This window comes from Lathyrus oleraceus, chromosome 6, assembly GCF_024323335.1.
Source record: "Lathyrus oleraceus cultivar Zhongwan6 chromosome 6, CAAS_Psat_ZW6_1.0, whole genome shotgun sequence".
NCBI lineage: Eukaryota > Viridiplantae > Streptophyta > Magnoliopsida > Fabales > Fabaceae > Lathyrus > Lathyrus oleraceus.
The window spans coordinates 458,825,670-458,845,750 of NC_066584.1; the positions used below are offsets into that span (position 1 = coordinate 458,825,670).

Consider the following 20,081-nt stretch of genomic DNA (forward strand, 5'->3'; position numbering starts at 1 on the left):
GCATAGGCAAGTGTTTATAATATGAAACTTTGTGAATCATTTCATTTAACAACTAGAATCATAATCGGTGGGGAGAGGCAAAGAAGGGATCATCATTGTCCTCTTTGGATGTTTAAGGGACAATGATAATCTCTTCTTCGCCTCTCCCTCTACCAGACTTTGTGGTGGGAATTCTTTCTTCATGAGTAAATCTCCACCGATCACATCCACGAAGATCCGAGGTGATCTTGAATTAAAAGAATCCAAGGTAGTAATGGAAACAAAATTAGAAGTTACTCCTTCCATCTCAGCGTAAATTAATTAAGAATCCAAAAACTAATGAAAATTCGTTAACTAAGATCTAATAAAAATCCGCAAGAATCCAAAAACTAATTTTATATACTATAGATTGTAAATTAACTTATTCATTGTTGCCCTTATGGCCGACACATAACACTTATATTTGCTCTTTCACCTCATCTTATTTTTAAAGACTTAATTAGTTTGTCTTACATGACATTTAATTTTACACTAAATATTTTATGATAATAATGAAAAACAAATTTTGATTTTATTATTATACATAATAAATAGTTGTAATAAAATTTCAACTAGAAAAGTCTCAATTGCTATTTAAAACTTTGGTGTTACATAAAGATCACCCATTGTGTGGTACTTGGCCATGCTGCCGTGTAAATTGTATACGCATCTCCCATTTCTAACGTTTGAATAAGTCTAACACTATCATGCTGTCAAAAAGAAGAAAAACAAGAAATCCCAACATCAAAATCTTATGGTCAGTCAACTCAACAGTCCAACACCCTCACCCTTACATTACATAGTACCCCCTCCATCTCTTTACTCTTCATTTTGATACTTGAAACAAAATAACTCTTCAATGGCTTTGCTTTCCTTTCTTTGTTACTTGTTTGTCACAGCTCTATCACATGTCAAAGCCGGAGATCCTGTAGCATGTGATAACATCCGAGGCAACTACACAGACAATAGCCCTTACGACAACAACCTCAAAACCCTTATATCCACTTTCTCTTCTCATAAAGAAATCAACTACGGTTTCTACAATTTCTCATACGGCCAAGATCCCGACAAAGCATACGCCATAGGATTATGTCGTGGAGATCTCGAACCAAAAACCTGTCTCACAAACATAAACAACTCCTTTGCATATCTTAAACAACATTGTCCAAATCAAAAAGAGGCAATTGTGTGGGGTGGTGATTTCACTCTATGGTACTCCAACCGTTCAATTTTCGGAATAGTAGAAACTCTACCTACAATGTTTCTAATATACCAAAGAAATGTAAGTGATGTAGATGCATACAACAAAGCACTGAATAACTTGATGAAAAATCTAACGAACAAAGCTGCTTATGGTGATTCTCGTCGTAAGTATGATGCCGATAATGTTAATGAGCCTGCAAATTTTGCAACTATATACGGTTATGTGCTGTGTGTGCCGGATTTGTCTTCGCAACAATGTGTTGATTGCTTGGAAGCAGCGATTTCTGATATTCCAGGTTGTTGTAAGGGAAAGATGGGAGGAAATATTCTTAAACCAAGTTGTCGAATTAGATTCGATCCTTATCGTTTCTATAATCAGACGATTGTGTTGGATTCGAATGCGACGCCTCCTTCACCGTCGCTACAACCACCATCAGAATCTACCAATAACAGTTCTTCACCATCTACAGATATCACTTCTTCAGGTACCTAATCAACTGTAAGGTTTATGTATTTTAAATAAAGTTTTTTTTTATTATATAAAAACTTTACATATAGGATACTGAAAACACAAACTCTATTCCGGTTACCACCACCGACTAGAAGTGTCAAAAAAAAAAGTCCTAAATGAGAAAGCCCCAACAATTAGGCCCTCTATTCGCCCCAATTTTTTTAGGCCCCCTATTAAATCAATAATTTTTTGGCCCCTTATTTTTAAGCCCCATCTTATTTTTGGTTTTTAAGGGGCCTAAGTAAGGGGCTCAAAATATAATTTATTTGAAACAAAATATTTTATTTTTTAAAATATATATTTTAAAAATAATAAAAAAATTAGAAAATTAATTTTTTTTCTGAAAAAAAGTAAAAATTATTTTCAAAAATAAAAAAAAAGTTGATTTTTTCAAAAAAAAACATTAATTTTTTTCAAAAAAAAATAACATGTCGATTTTTTTTTAAATATTTAAATTTTTTATTTTTTCTGAAAAAGTGATATTTCTGAAAAAAAATTATTTTTTTCAAAAATAGAAAAAAAGTTGATTTTTTCAAAAAAAAAAAACTGATTTCTTAATAAAATGATAAAGACGATTTGTTTTTTTTAAAAAAATAATATTTTTTTTGAAAAAAAAACTTGATTTTTTTCAAAAATAAAAAATTATTTTTTTCTAAAAAAAATCGATTTTTTTTCGAAACAGAAAATGTCATTTTTTTATAAATAAAAGAAGTCGATATTTTCAAAAATAATAAAAAAATGTGTTTCTTTTTAAAAATGGCTTTTATCGAAGAAAAAAAAACCGACTTTTCCCGAAAATAAAAAAAATATCGATTTTTTCCGGAAAAATGAAATCGATTTTTTTTTAATAAAAAATTTAGTTTTATTTGAAACAGAATCGACTTTTTATGAAATTAAAAAAGTCGATTTTTTTTGAAAAAAAAAATTCATGAAAATAAAAAAAAAATTCTTTAAAAACAAAACAATTTTTTTTTTTAAAGAATCAATTTTAAAATATGATGGGGCCTTAAGGCCTCAATTGAATTTTATGGGCCTTTATTTTAGGGGCCCCATATATTTTAGGGCTCATTTATTTTTAAAATTTTGGGCCCCTTATATTTTTGGGACCTTAAAAATTAGGCCCTAACCCCTTAAATTGACACCTCTACCACCGACCACTCACTCATTCTAACAAGATAAGAGGGCCCCATCTCTTCCAACCAACAACAACCATCATAAATGTTACTATATGTGAAGCATTTTTACATTGATATAGAACTGTTAGATTTTAATTTATAAATAATAAAATGAACAATATATAAATATATAAAGATAATAAAAGAGCATTAAAACGTACAAACAAAACAAAGAAAGGGTGTTAAGGGTGGCAAAAACATACCAGATCTATTGGATCCGTTAGTTTTGCTTGTCCTAATGCAGGATTGATTAAAGATTTAGGTTCATTTTTTCTAATGCGTCTATCATGTTATGTCCCACTTTTTCCAAACTTTAGCGGACACAAACATTAACATAAATTGTATTTTCAGACTTAAAATTTATAGTCCCTGCATATCTAATTGGTTGGGCATATCCATTTTATTCGCACTTTAGTGTGAGATGGGTGAAGGTTTTAGGTCTGCACCCTTAGCTATGTCAGCTACACGCAGTTTTTTGGCGGACTTTTATAGGACGGGTCTAAATGAGACAGACATGTACGTTTTCCACCCCTAAGAGCGTTCGAACAACAAGTTCAAACAAAAATAAGGTAAATGCCAAAAAATCAACCAAAGAAAAAAATCAACTACAACATAGTGAAAAGAAAAATCAACATTTGAATGGATCCCGCTCACAACATAACAGTGAAATGAAAAAATCTAGAGCATGAGCGTGGACCCATTGGAGGGTGGACAAAATTCCATGATATACAGATAATTAAAGACATCGAGTGCGTCAAATATTTTTGATAAAAAAAGTAACTATGTTTCGCAATTTCCAAATAGTCCATACCACTGAATGTGATATCAAGACCATTTCTAAAGACACTTTATTACCCTGACCTAAACTCTGAAACATCTCAAACACCCTTAAAATTGAATGGGTAAAAGCTCATACCGCTCCACCCACCTAAAAATCCTTTACATATAGTTGATGCAACCTTGCACATACCTCATTGAACAAATGTTCCTCCACAACAAAGACACATTCAAAAAAATCACCCACATTCACTTACTTAATAAATTAAGATTTACTGGTCTAAGATCCTTAACCCCTTAAACCGCCTTTTTCTTTTTGCCACATATCCACCCACCTAACCTAAGCAACCTTAATTCCCTATTTGGAGCATCCATAAAAACATATTTTCATATCAATCAACTTCTGCCATACTGAGACATGTATCTTCGTGATAGATGAAAAGAATATGAGAATAAAGTTCAGCATCTAGTTCAATAGGACCAGCTTTTCACCGAGTCACAAATCTATTCTTTCAAAAACTTAATCTCTTAGAGACAAATATAACTAGAGGATCCCAAATTCCTTTCTTCTTCGGGTTCATCCACCAGAAGCCCTAAATACTTAAAAGGGAAGAGTATCCATCTTGAAATACAAACATTCCCCAATCAACTCCAGAAAAGACTTACTCCCATTAAAAATAAACATACTACTCTTAGAAAAATTCACTTTAAGTCCCGAGGAAACCTCTAAACTTTTAAGAACCACCTTAATAATCAAAAGATTGTAAACCAATGGGACTCTTATGAGCATCCTATCATCGACATATTGGAGATGAGTCACTTTTATCACTTTATCTACCTTAAACCCTTCAAAAACACTGACGGAAACAACTCTTTTAAAGGAAGTACTAAGGCCTTCCATAACCAGGAGAATGAGTAATGGTGCTAAGGGGTCTCCTTACTTAATACCTTTATGGATACTAATCTCTTTCGTTGGGAACCCATTCACCAAAACAGAAAGACTCTCCGAAAAGACACAAGCTCTAATTTAAGCCTTCTACCTATCCATCAATTCCAAATCTCACCAAGAAATAGTTTAGGAAAGACTAACTAATATAGTCATAAGTTTTCTCAAAATTCTGAATACAAAAGACTTTCTCTTAGACACCTTAACAAGATCTAAAATCTCATTAAGAACGACCACACTATCGACCAACGACCCCCCTTTAACGAAAGGCGGCTGCTCTGAAGAAAAAATATCCCTCATCACCCCTGTTAGCCAACCTAGTGACCAACACCTTTGCGACCAATTTAATTATACAAAGAATCAAGAAGAGAAATAGGTCTAAAATCTCCAAATTCCTCGGGAGAATCAACCTTCGTGATAAGCGCAACGAAAGAAGGACGTCAAACTCTTAAACAAAACAACATTATGAAAAAATTGGTTAAACTTCAAATAAATCTTTGATTTAATAAGAAACTCCAAAACTTATGGAGAAAAAAATTAAAACCATCGAAAGTCAAACTCTTAGACCCATCAATTTCTAGGGGTGGCAAAATGAATGAATTACATCGTCAATGGATGAATTAAAACAATCCATTAAATTTTTTTAAAAAATATTCAATCCAATTTATTTATTAAGAATAAAATCCATCTAATTCATCTATTATTATAATTTTAGTTGATGGACATGTTGTTTTTCTTTGAAAAAAATATTTCTTTTTTGAAAAAATCATTTTTTTAATATTAATTATTTTACTTTAGAAAAAATCAATTTTTTTACTTTTGAAAAAAAAATCATTTTTTTCAAAAAAAATAATTATTTTTTGTATTTTAATGGAAAATTCAGTTTTTTTTCTTTGAATTTTTCTTTTGAAAAAAACATATTTTTGTATTTTTGAAAAAAATAATTTAAAAATCGTTTTTTTTTTCTGAATCTTTTTTTATATTCATAAAAAAATAACTTTTTCTAAAATAAAATCGAATTTTGGTATTTTTCAAAAAAATAATTTTAAAATTTTTGAGAAAAATCGGTTTTTTGTATTTAAAAAAAAAATCAATTTTTTTTTGAAAAATAAAATTTAATTTTGTATTTTTCGAATTTTTTTTTTAATATTTGAAAAAATATGTTATGTTTTTAAATTAAATAAAGAAAATTAATCGGATCATTAAATTATGTTAGATGGATTGAATCAATCCATTTTTATAGATAGCTAGATTTAATTCAATCTATTTATTCATTACCTTAATTTTTATGTATTAGATGGGTTTAATGGATTTTTTTAGTAAATGAATTAAATAGATTTTGTCTTAATTCAATTGTCATTTCAATCAATTTCGATTACCAGTTCATCCAATTCCAAAGACATAAACCTCACAAAAATGAACTTTATCTCAACCGACTGAAAATAGGAGAGAGAAACTCCATCAAAGGTAGGCCTAAGAACGACCAAGTTGTTCTCCCGCAACTAAGCTGTTAGTTAAAAATTAAACTAGTTCTTCAAGTAAAAATAAGAAAGAGTTTTATCATTCTATTTAATTCACTTGAAAAGGGAATTTTTTTTTATGAATTGCAATGATACTCGTACTATTTGCGCAGGGAAGAGCAAAATACGAATCATTATCATCTCCATTGCATTGCCAGCTGTTAGTGTGGTTTTGATACTCATTTTTATTTGCATCTATTTAAGATTGAGAAAGCCAAAACAAATGTTTCAAGGTATGTCAAATTTATTATTATTTATCTTTTTATGAAGTAGAAATTTACTTTAACAATTCATGGAGAAACTCTAACAATTTGAAGGGATAAACCAGACTTTTTCTTCTTCGTAAAATCACAGTAGTCATTATCAGATCATCACTTTTACGATTTTTCAAAGTGGTTGGCACTCATGAGTTCAAGTTTGCTACGCAACTTCTTTGACTCCAACTCTAAATTAATAGACCTCTTATTACGTAAAGAATAGTTTTTAAATTTTGATTATTCTAAAAAGCCATTTACCTTTTTATTAAATATTCAATAATAATTGAACTCTAAATAAATATTTTAACAGCTTAAAAGTATGTGTTACTCGATCACATCAAGTAATATAAAACCATAAAAATGGGTCACTATAGGAGACATTTTTGTTGAAGAAAAAAAAAATGAGAAAAAAAATTATTATTATTGAATGTTATTATTGTTAAAAATTGAATTATACTGTATTTATTTATATATAATTAAGTGATTTAACTACTAAGTAACAAACTCTATCTAACTTGGGTTTGGGCTTGAGTTACATAATTTGGATTATACTTTCAACATACTCTCTTATAATTCAAGTCATTAAACACTAACTAATCATAATCGATCTGAACTATTAATAATTTCTTTCTCAAAGTAGGAATCTGTCAATCTTTAATCCTTTGGTGAAAATGTCGGCCAACTGTGTCTAACTCATGTAATGTTTCACATCAAGTTCACCCTAGTTTACCTTCTCCCTTAGGAAATGAAGTCTAGCCTCAATGTGCTTACTTCTCCCATGCAGAACTGGATTCTTTGCAAGATTAATGGTGACTTGTTATCGATCTACAACATCGATGTTTCTTCACTTTGACATCTATCTCTTCTAGCACAAAGCTGATCTAAATTGCTTGGCAAGCATCATAGGACACTGCTATATATTCAGCCTCACATGATGATAATGCCATCACAAGTTTCTTTCTCGAGCACCATGAGATAGGGACACCAAATATTTGAAAAAAATAACCAATTGTGCTTCTCGAGTCTTCCTTATCTCCCCACCAATCAACATCTGAATAACAAATAATCTCAATTTCTTTTCTTTCAGAATCTCAGGATTCTCCTTGTAGACTTCATGTGTGACACCCTTGGTTCACTCATGTATCTGCTCACTAATCTGACTGAGAAACATATACCAGATCAACTGTTGCACACATATCTTAAAGATCCGACAATTTGTTTAAACAAAGTGACATCGACTTTGTCTTCCTCTCCATGCTTTTCCAACTTCAAATTTGGTTCGACAAGTGAGGATTTAGGATTTGACATACTTTCTTTGATGTAACATCATACCTTACTTCGACATTTGAAATTCCATGCCTAGGAACTACAATAACTTTCCCAGATCCGACATTTCAAATTCCTTCTTCATCAGCTCTTTGAACTTCGACAAGTTCTCTAAGCTATTTCCAATTACTAACAAGTCATCGACATATAAGCAGATGATTGATATATCTTATGCCACAACCTGGACATAGACATCATACTCAGATTTGTATTTAATGAATCCCAATTCGACCAAGTATGAGTGGATCTTCTTGTTCCATACCCCAGACGCCTGCTTGAGGCTATATAGCGCTTTGTGCAGACTATATACTTTCCTTGCTTCCTCCATCCCGTATCACAAACTCGTGAGATTGTGTGACATATAACTCTTCATCTAGAGGACCATTCAAAAATGATGATTTCACATCTAAGTGAAATGTCGACCAGGCTTGCTTACATGTCAAGCCTACCACCAAGTGAACAGCCGCCAACCTTGCTACTAGTGCATATACTTCGGAGTAGTCGAGTTCTGCTTTTTGAAGAAATATTTGAGCTACTAATCTGGCCTCGTGTCTTGCAATCGATCTAACATGATTGTGCTTCAGTTTGAACATCCATTTTACTTTGATGGCTTTTGTTTATGCTAGAAATTCAACTAACTCCCATGTGCTATTTCTTTCTATTGCTTGTAAGTCTTCGACCGTAGCTGACTTACATTTTTTATTCTTTAAAGCCTCGATATAGTTGATTGGTTCAACACCTACAAGTAACGCAAATTGAATTAAATCTCCATCTGACGTGAATTTATCATCACCAGCCATTTCACAGTCTTGAAGCCACACCCTCTCGATTTTCCTCTTCGACTGGAATATTATCGACTAGAATTTCTTCATGCTAACTAGTTTCTTCATCAACTTCATATCCCATCAATGACTTGTTAGTCGCGTCACCTGAATTCCAATCCCACGCGGAGTTCTCATAGATCACAATGTCTTGACTCATCACGATCATATTTTTCATTGGATTGAATAACCTGTATACTCCAATATTATGATATCCTACCAGAATCATAGGTTCACTTTTATCATCAAGCTTCCTTACTCTTTCATCAGGAACATGCATGTAGCAAATAAAGTCAAACAACTTCAGATGACTCACTAATGGTTGTTTTCCTGTTCTCACTTCTCCAGGAACCTTGTTCTCCAGCTTCTTGGTAGGGCACCTGTTCATAATATAAACAGTAGTGGTCATAGGTTCACCGCATTAGGATTTTGGAAATTTTTTCTACTTTAGCATGCATCTCTCCTTATCCAATATGGCCATGTTTCTTATTTATGTTATTCCATTATGTTGAGGCGTGTAAGGAGAAGTTACCTCATGATTGATACCATGTTGTGCACAGAACTCTTCAAACATCTTGGACGTGTATTCACTAGCTTCATCGGTTCGCAGAACCTTTATCTTCTTTTCATTCTAGTTTTTAACAAGCATCTTGAATCTCTTACAGGTTTCAAATACTTCGACCTTTCGCTTGATCATATAGATCCAAAGCTTTCGACTATACTCATCAATAAATTAGACAAAATACATGTTTCCACCATTGGTATGATCCTCGAACGGTCCACATACATCTGAATATATTACTTCTAGTATGCAAAAAGACCTCAATGGCATAGTCGAAACGAAATACTTTATGTATTTCTTCCATACTAAGCAACCTTCATAAATTTTATCAGATATCTCAAGACTTGGTATACCAGTTACCATATCTTGAGTAATTAGTTGATTGAGTGACCAAAAATTCAGATGACCAAACCTTAAATGCCACAACCAACTGTTTTTGTGGTCCACAACTATTTTTAGGCATTATACCTAAGTTGAATTGATTATGGTCTTAAATTTCGTATTCTTTGACATGCGATTTTAAGACCAAATTATTTTGAGTGTTGAATAGTAAGGCTCAATCTTTCATAACCACTGAGAAACCTTTTTCGACCAATTATCCAACACTTAGCAGGTTGTACTTCATTCGAGGTACATAAAGTACGTCTTTGATCATAACTTTTGCTCAATTGATCTTTTGAATAACTATGTTTCCAGTATATTTTACTTGCAACAAGTTATTATCTACAAGTTTGACCTTACTCTTCTTCGACTCGTCGAAATCTGCCAACGATACTTTCCTAACAGTCATGTGATTCGAGCAACCTGTGTCGAGGAACCAGATTTTTGTATCGACATGCTCATCTGTAACTGAAGCCATAACCACTATGTCTTCAAAATCATCTTAATCTTGGCGTGCAAGGTTTGCTCCATTTTTCACTATAATAGCATTACATACTTTTTTTCTCTTCTTTGTCTTTCTAATAGGAATTTCTCTCTTCTTTTTTCGAGGATTCATAAGCCTTATCATCGACCTTATGCTTTTGAGGGTTCGACAAAGACTTCTTGATCCGAGTCTTGTCTCCCTTGCCCTTGAACTTGTTGGAACCACCATGTTTCTCCCATGTCTGAGCCTATAGAGCTTGTATCAAATCTTGAACACCTTTCCTTTCGAAAATCTCATGTGCCTCTAACGAACCAACCAAATCTTCCAATTTCAATGTTTCAAGATTGTTGGATTCTTGAATAGCAACAATAATGTGGTCAAAATGAGAGGTCAATGTATGAATTACCTTCTCAACTATCATCTTATCAAGTAGGGTTTCACCACAACCTTTCATGAGATGAACAAGCTTCTGCAACTTCGAGACATAACATACAATCTTTTCTTCTTCTCTCATTTGCGTAATTCATACTTCCTTCAATTTGAGGACTTTAACCTTTTCACCTCTTTCGTAATGTTTGACAAGAATATCTCATGCCTCCTTCGCCGATTCAGGATGAGAAATCAGATCAAAGTGTTTCGCGTCTACCACCGATTAAATATAAAACGCAATCTTTCAACCTTTCTTCTTGACCTCCTTGTTCGCGGCTCTCTAAGCATCATTTGTGTTTTCAGGAAGCTCATGGATGTCATTAGTAACCACTTCTAGGGTTTCATGAAAGTGAAACATAAATTGCATTTGTTTTCCATCAAATACAATTCTTTCTGTCAATAATTGGAAGAGAATTCTGAATGCCATTGTTATCATTCCCCTTTGCAGCAAACGTGATTAACAACCAATGATCCCGAAAACACGATCACCGACGTGTGATTCTTGAAAACACGACCAAAAAACTAATCGGAATTCAAAATACCAATTTTTTAGTGCGTGAGGCAATTTTAGTGAGGAGAGAAATAGAAAGAGAGAATAAATAATAACGATTGTTATAACAAAATATCTATTTATATACAACTAAATGACTTGACTATTAAGCAACAAACTCTAACTAACTTAGCTTGAGTTTGAGTTTCACAACTTGAATTATACTCTCAACAAAATTTAGATATAGTTGGGGAATAAAGTGTGTGACTATTGTAAATCCTAGGTATCAAGTTGATAAGTAGGAATCAATTAAAAACTCTAGTAGTATGTAAAATTTTAAAATCAATAGTCTTTTCCTTCCATTTTTTATTTTGCATCAAGAAGTTATATCAATAAGTAGCACTTCTATTACATTTAGAGTTATAATGTTTCATAAACTAACTTGTTCATCTTGGTTATATCATGAAGAAATTAATAGAAAACATGATGATGGAGATGAAGACGAAATTACAATTGTTGAGTCATTGCAATTCAACTTTGATATTATACGGGTTGCTACAAATGATTTCTCGGATTCTAACAAACTTGGACGAGGTGGATTTGGAATTGTTTATAAGGTAAAATAACATTTTCTTTAATTAGAAAAACATCACCCTTCACAAAATAGTATTATAGACAAAAAATCTATATAATTTGCTATACTTAAAACTAGTATATTTCAGGGTAAACTTCCAGATGGACAAATGATTGCTGTTAAAAGATTGTTAGAAGAATCTAACCAAGGAGACGAGGAATTTAAAAATGAAGTATTATTAGTAGCCCGACTTCAACATCGAAATCTAGTTAGACTACTTGGTTTCTGTTTAGAAGGGATGGAAAGGCTGCTTATTTATGAATTTGTTACAAATAAAAGTCTTGATTACTTCATATTTGGTAAGTTTGAATATCAACATAGTTAGCTAGCTAGACTGTTGGAATTCCTTATACATTATTTGTAGTGTAATAGTACATTTACTAACAACTTTTTTTATATTCATATGATTTTGGTTATATTTGTAGATCCAATCAGAAAAGCTCAACTGAATTGGGAAAAACGCTATGAAATCATAAAAGGCATTGCCCGAGGACTTCTTTATCTTCATGAAGATTCTCGTTTGCGCATAATACATCGTGATATCAAAGCAAGCAATATTCTGTTAGACAACGAGATGAATCCTAAGATATCTGATTTTGGATTGGCAAGATTGTTTGTTATCGATCAAACTCAAGGACATACAAATAGACCGGCTGGAACCTAGTAAGTTTACGAATATGCTTGAGTTTACTAGTTGACTTTATTTGAGTGGATTATAAATAACGTAGTAATTTCAAATAGTGTGATGCATTACATGATTGACTTAAAAACCAAACCTTTTAAAATATATCACAATGTATTAGAGGAAAATAATCAGAAATTTATTATTGATGACATTAATTGTTTGTAGTAATTTAATTAAAGGAAAATTATCAATTTGAAATATTATAATTCTTTTACTAATTAAGTTTGTCTAATTTGGGATGCAGTGGATATATGGCACCTGAGTATGTAATGCATGGATTATTTTCGGTGAAATCAGATGTTTTTAGTTTTGGAGTACTGATTCTTGAGATTATAAGTGGTCATAAAAATAGTGCAAACATTTGTCATGGAAATGATATAGAGTATCTATTGAGCTTCGTAAGTAATACTTTTCTCTCAATAATTTCTTTCATGTCATAAAAAGTATAGATAATAGATTATGTAATTCAAAAACTATTATAGAAATATATTGATGACCTAAATGTTTTTTTGCTAATCCACACTTGAGCAGGCATGGAAAAGCTGGAGAGAGGGGAAATCTACAAACATTATAGATCCATCATTGAAAAACTATTCACCAAATGAAATAATGAGATGCATTCATATTGGTTTGCTTTGTATTCAAGAAGATGCGGCTGATAGACCAACCATGGCAGCTGTTGCACTCATGCTTAATAGTTATTCTCTCAGTCTCACAATACCTTTGAAACCTGCATTCTTTTATGGAAGTAGAACTGGAACTGAAAGCTTGCATGACAAGCAACAATGGGGTGAAAATCAAGATGCAACGACGTCGAATGAATCGATAAACGAGGCTTCGAATACTGATCCATACCCTCGGTAGATTTCATTGATAAGGATGATATATATTTTTTTTGAGTCAATGCCTATATTGATCTATAAATTTGAAATGTCAGTTTCTCAGAAATATAAGAACGGAAAAAACGTCTTCGAAACTTATTGATGTTAGTCATTTATATTACTGTGTTAGTTTCTTAAGCTAGAGTTTATGATGTGCGAGATTAACAAGTATAGTAAATCGTGTATTTTTAAAGTCAATAAATTATGTTACAACAAAATAGATGGTTGTGTAAAGTAATTATTAACATATAGTTTATTTAAGTGTTTTTATTCAACCGATGTGATAGCTACATTTTTTATTTATAAAAAAATTCAAATGAAGTCTTGCATCAAGATGTCAAGAAATGGAATACCAATACAAGGGATGTATTATAAGTATCAAAATCTTTATAATTGGTTGTTAATTTTGTAGTGTTATATTTGTAAAAAGGTTTATTAAAGTAATGGTTAAGGATTGTACAAGGATCGCCTCGCCCCAAGGTCTTCCTATCATTAAGTTATGAGAAACATGGAAAAATACATTTATAAGGCAAAGATAAGTTAGAGTCATTAACTCACCCACATCCTCCTTAAAAATAGGGATTCAGCAATCCACCATTGACTGACTTGGCGGTGTCCCTTCTCAAGAGAATCCTAGACCTTAGAGGTCTCTATAAATATTCCTCCCTCTATGGGAAGAAGGACATATCATTACACTTTAAAGTATATCTCTTAGCCAGATCATAACTCATACTGATCACACCCCTCATCAACATATGCCTAAGCATATCGTCCATCCACATAGTCTCTCGCCTCACGTGAGCAGAACTCCTAAAACTATTGTAAAACACCATCAAACAGGACTTCTCGCTGTCGTGGGAGAGCCTAACCACCATTCAACGTAATGCTAAGGCGTCCTAGTCTCCATGCTCTTGTAGAAGGAACACACGCACTTGTACTTGTTGACCAATACAAGTTCTATAGTAAGAAGTTAGTTAGTAAAAGTAATTAGAAAGAACACTACAAAAAAACACTTATTATCTCAGTTAAAAATGGGGGTTAACCTTAATTCCTATGTGAGGTAACGAAGGACATCATGAAAGTGGCTATTTTCCCTTTCGATTGAACTTAAACAAAGGAGAAAGATTTATTGGTCTTTGGTTCGATCCCCAATAAATATTTTTTTCTTTCAAAACTAGATGGCATGCTCCACTTTTTCTCTCAGTTATATGAAGCATTGAGGTAATAGATTTCGTCTTACTTCCTCGGTTTATTAAAATAACTGGAGAAAAATCATTGTTATTAATTAGTTTTTCTTTTTCTTTTAACCTATATTATTTTAAACATAACCTATTTTGCCCATTCTGAAACAGAAACATTGTAAAAAAAATATGCATTGTTTACACCAATTGCAAAGTTAAAATGGCACACGCCTTATCTTTTTACAATAAAATTAAAATAAATGATTAATCAACAAAAGCAAAAACCAAAATGCAATTTCTTGAACGGTCGTCCAAAAGTTTTCTTCTGTGAATTTTCTAATTAGTCGTTAAACTCCTATAATTTGAAGCATATTTGAAACCAATTAGGATACTTAACAACAATAATATTAAATCTTTAAACATATTAAATCTTTAAACTATTGGTTTCAACAACAACAACAATAACATTCAACTCCAATCTCAACAATAACAACAACGTTCAAACTTCAATATCAACAACATGCATCAATAACTACTACTAACATAAATATTTTATAAGCATATATGAATGTCACAAAAAATAACACTTACTTTATGGATTCTTAATTTTCTAACTTTTACTTCCAAAACTATGCAGCATATGGTATTCTTCAACATCTCTACATGTTGAAAAAGAAATATTAGTAAAAAGTATACAAACGTAAAAATATATATATATATATATATATATATATATATATATATATATATATATATATATATATATATATATATATATATATATATATATATATAGTCATATAAAATATTTTCTTACTAGTTTTCTCACATCCCTTATTGATGATCATAACTAATAACATGCACATCATTTGAATCATTTTCTTCATATGAGAGACGCACATTTGTTGCGAAAGAATGGGTAATTTAAATCTTAATTTTCATCACTATCAAGAATATGTTTTCCTTGTAGAACAATTTACCATCTAATGTTAGAAGGATCAGTGACATAAAAAACTTGTTTTTATGCCATGATGAATGATTCACCCATATTAGCTTCATTTCAAAGATCAACACGCGTGAATACTAATTCACAAATTTCTACTTTAGTGTTATTGCCAATCCACTCACACTTAAATAAATGCACTTTAAAAATAACATAATCAATCACCAAAATCTCCTTAATGACCCCAAAATACGCTTTAGATGCCCGTACAAGATTATTATCTTTGGAATTAGAGACATACATGAATTCAACTTCAACCATAATTGCATTATTTTGCTTTGTGCTACGGTCATTCTTTGATTTTTTAAAGAATGACAATTTAGTAATGTTGTATGCACTCCAAATTATTACATTAAACTTAAGCATATATGACATCCATTTAACTGTCTCATATTCACTACTATCTTTAGAAGCTCTTTCATTAAGTCAATTTATAAAAAAAATTGTTATGCCTTGTCAACATCATTTTTTCACTCATCTAGGGGAATTTTTCCCTAATAAGAGTTTTGTGGTTGAACAAGTAAGGTTGAACTTCATCAACGTTATTCAATATATACAAATATTCTTGAAGAACTACATCTTGATTCATTGTCTTAACATTTAATCTTAAGTACATCTATATTCATATCTTCCATCATGATGAGACTCAAGAATTCCTATAGAGTTTGTTTGTGACAAATAGTTTCTACAAAACTCAATAGCTTCTTTTGTGATGTATCGTTCAATGATCGAAGCTTCCGGTCAATGACGATTCTTCATATACCTTTTAAATATATTCATGTATCGCTCTACCAGATACATTCACCTTAAATAAAATGGAGCATAAAATATAATCTTCCTTATTAGAAGAACGAATAAGTGAACCATAATGTCAAAAAATGATGGAGGAAAATACATCTCTAATTGACACAAGATAATTGCAGCCTCATGTTCCAACTCATCTAAATATCGTACATCGATGCTAGACCAATATGGAAGATCAAGAACACCGGTCAAAATATATTTTTACTCTTTGAAAACAATTGGAAAATGTGTCAAGAACCGTGAAAAACGTTTCCTAAGAGAATACGAGACATTTTTCAGCCGTCCTTTGTGCGAGCGTTGCCTATTGTTTAAGGTGAAGCTTTTCATTGCTCTTTGGCCACACTTTCCTAAAACTTCGTCTAAACTATAGAGAAGACGACGTTTTTTTAGGTATCTCAGGCGAAATTTTGTCAAATATTATTATAACTTGCAACGACTACAAAATGTTTCCTAAAAGTTATAAGTGAGAACACTCTATAGAGACTGTTTTCAAATATAACAACAATTACAAATTGTTCCCGAAGTTGTATTAACTAGCAACAATTACAAATTATTTTCTAAAAATGAAATAGTGAGAACACTTGGTTAATGTATCTATAAGTTACAAGGATTTTTTTTACCATATTTTCATAAAATAAACAATTTAATTAAGAATTGCACCAAATATAAATTGCATGTACCAAGAAAGTTGTTCTAATAAAATTTTCTCACATTTACTCAAATACACACAATAGAAAATGTCTAACATTACTTAATACTATTTAGAAATATACATCTAAAAAATAACAAAATACATAGTTTCTTTAAATTTAATGCTTAAATACATGTCTAAAACATTATCATCCAACTCATTTAAAAACTTTTTTGCATTACCATGCATGATCATTTAAAAACCTTCTTCATCTAATTCTTGTGACAAGTTTTTGTGCGAGAACATTTACCACTAGACCAAACTACACACTTATTTAACCACTTGCAACAAATATATATATATATATATATATATATATATATATATATATATATATATATATATATATATATATATATATATATATATATATATATATATATATATATATATATATATATATATATATATATTACATAACTGTTATACAAATAGTTTATTAATTAGTTTAATTATTTAATATTTCAATTATTTAGTTTATTAAATAATTAATTTATTAAATATTTTAATGATTTAACATTTCAATATTAAATTTTTTTAATTAGTTTAAAAATTAATATTTCATATTTCATATTTCAACTATTAAATTATTTTAACTACTAAACTATTTCAACTAATTAGTTTAAATATAAACTATTAATATTTAATATTTCAATTTTTATATTAATATTTTAAATACTAATTAAACTAATTAAACTATTAAAATATTAATATTAAACTATTAAATATTTAATATTAATATAATATTTTAATTAGTATTTAAAGTATTTCAATAATTAAATATTAAATATTAAATATTAATATAATAGTTTAATATAAACTAAATAATTTAAATTATAATATTTAAATAATTTAATAATAATTTAAAAAATATTTAAATTATTTAGTTTATTAAATAATAAGTTCATAGAATATTTCAATTATTTAGTTTATTAAATAATAATTTTATAAAATATTTGAACTAAATAATTTGAATATTAAATATTTGAACTATTAATATTTGAACTAAATAATTTATAAACTAAATATTTAAATTATTTAATAGTTCAAATATTAATATTCAATTATTTAATTTTTAAATAATTTAAATATTAAATATTAATAGTTGAAATATGAAATAGTTAAAAATATTTAATAAGTTATTTTGGTAATACTGCCCTATCTATGTAATATATATTTGTGTTGCAATAATATAAATGAGTTGGTGAGTTGGCTTAGTGGAAAGAGGTTGTTTTGTGAACTTTTAGGTCATTGGAAAAGAAGAAAAAAAAAGTATGCCATGTGTTTAAGATTTAAGACTCAAATAAAGAAAAAGTTGACGTGGAAATGTTGGTTAATAAAAAAATTGAAAAAGAAAAAAACAGCCTGCCACGTATGCGCCGTTAGCCAAGTCAGTGTTTTTTTAACAAAATTTTAACTCCGAGGACTAACGACAACATAAAAGTGAGATATAGAGACTCAGACAAAAAAAAAATACATGGATCAAATTCAAAAACACGCTAACTTATAGGGACGAAGAGATTATTTAAGTCATAAAATAAAATATTCACTTATATGATTATTTAAGAACACAAACCTTGGATCCAAATAATTTATGCTCTTGCAATCCATCATTGATATTTTTTTCCAAAAAAAATGAACGCCTTTTTAAGTTTACAAGTTTTCATGTGAAATATTTCATTATCAATTTTTAATATTTAAAACATTTTTATAATGAGGGATTTAGGTTTCACTATGATCACTTATGACTGTGTCTTGAGCGTTGATATTCATAAAATAGACTATAAATATTTGTTTAAGGATGATGAAGAAATTGAATAAACACGTTTATATTTGACCTCAATTATTACTTAAAATTGGGGTAAAATGTGTGTCTTTTTAGATAAAAAATACAATAAAATATGTTCCACTCCAAGCGCCACATACCTCTCGATTTCTGTTAAAAATCGAGGACAAAAAACTTTTTTTTTTATATTAACATTGTTTACAGAAAATATTAAAATAAATTTCTTAAACAAATCAAGATTTTGACAACAGATTCTAGAAGAACAACATATCTTTTCAAATTCTTGATAAGTTATCTGTTCCAACTAAGTTTTTTTTTATACTTGCAATACATCCTTGAGAGATTTCATTATCTTCAGTAAATGTATAAAAAATGCTTTCACATGAAAGAGAACATGTGTGAGATATTAGATTGAACTCTAGTATGATTGAATGGTAGCTTTTTGGTTCGACAATTCGACAAGATCATTAGCATGTCGTGGAAGTTTGTTCACATGTTGTAGTCGAAATATGTTATGATTGTTAGCATGTCAAATTGTGCTTGTTTGTTAAGCCCAATTATTTAAGTTAGTTTGTTCTCTAGGTTAGCTTGTGTAATGGATATGTATGTAAAAGCCCATTAGTTTAGTGTGTTAGTTTTCTTATAAATAATATACTAGTCTCTCATCATTGCATAATGCAAATCTTAATTAGGATGTGAGAGACTACTTTCTATTCTGTAACACTTGTAATCTTGTTTTAAAGAGAAAGTAAATAATAGCAATTTATAACCAACTTGTTGTGCTCTTCTTGCTTCCCTTTTTTATATCTTGTGGGTTTCTTGCCGATCAAGAAATCGATTATACTTTGTTATTCATGTATCATTTTTACAACAGCATGAAAAAGAAATGGATGATTGTATTTAGGAATAAATTTCTCAATGTTATCAACCTAGGAAATCAATAAATTTTTCAATGTTTTCTTTGATTGACAATATAGGAAGGTTATTACAAAAATACAACAACATCAACATAATTATGTGAGATAGATTTTAAAGGCAGGAAAAATATTTTGTTCAAGATTGAAGAATATTGATGATTTTTTCTATCTTGCAATCCATCTCAAAGAATTATGCATAAGACTTTAGAGCGGCTACATATAAATTAAATTTAGTGTAAAATCTGATTAACAAGTTCTTTTATAATAAAATATGATAATCTAATCCTCCGTTATTAAATATAACAGAAGGTATAGATTATTAATTAAAATTTTAAAATAAAATAAAAATCAAAGCATCACTTTTAAAGAAATAAAAAATATAAGTTGTTGTTGCTGGGATTCGGAGGATGTCCTGAATTAATTTTTCCCTTGGTTATATTTAGAAATCGAAGAAATATGTGGTATTTATTAAAAGTAAAATAAAATATGATCCGCCTTGATATTTTAACTCGATTTTTGGTTGGGTGAAATGAAAATTTTATCATAAATTGTATTATTTGTAGGAATCATTCTATTACTCAATGTTTAGGTTTTCTAAA

General features: G+C 30.0%; 1 protein-coding gene across 1 annotated transcript; it reads left to right on the top strand.

Annotated features, from left to right (window-relative positions):
• The first annotated feature begins 649 nt into the window (after positions 1–649).
• Positions 650–13,370, top strand: LOC127091322 (cysteine-rich receptor-like protein kinase 44). Its single transcript, XM_051029936.1, has 7 exons — positions 650–1,706; positions 6,264–6,383; positions 11,369–11,517; positions 11,623–11,833; positions 11,960–12,197; positions 12,464–12,617; positions 12,751–13,370. The coding sequence occupies exons 1-7, from the start codon at positions 878–880 to the stop codon at positions 13,081–13,083; spliced, it is 2,034 nt and encodes a 677-aa protein (XP_050885893.1). The 5' UTR covers positions 650–877; the 3' UTR covers positions 13,084–13,370.
• Positions 13,371–20,081: the final 6,711 nt, after the last annotated feature.

Coding starts and splice junctions, on each gene's coding strand:
- LOC127091322 (XM_051029936.1), top strand. CDS start 878: ATGGCTTTGCTTTCCTTTCTTTGTTACTTGTTTGTCACAGCTCTATCA. Junction 1,707..6,263: donor TACAGATATCACTTCTTCAG/GTACCTAATCAA, acceptor CTATTTGCGCAG/GGAAGAGCAAAATACGAATC. Junction 12,618..12,750: donor TAGAGTATCTATTGAGCTTC/GTAAGTAATACT, acceptor ACACTTGAGCAG/GCATGGAAAAGCTGGAGAGA.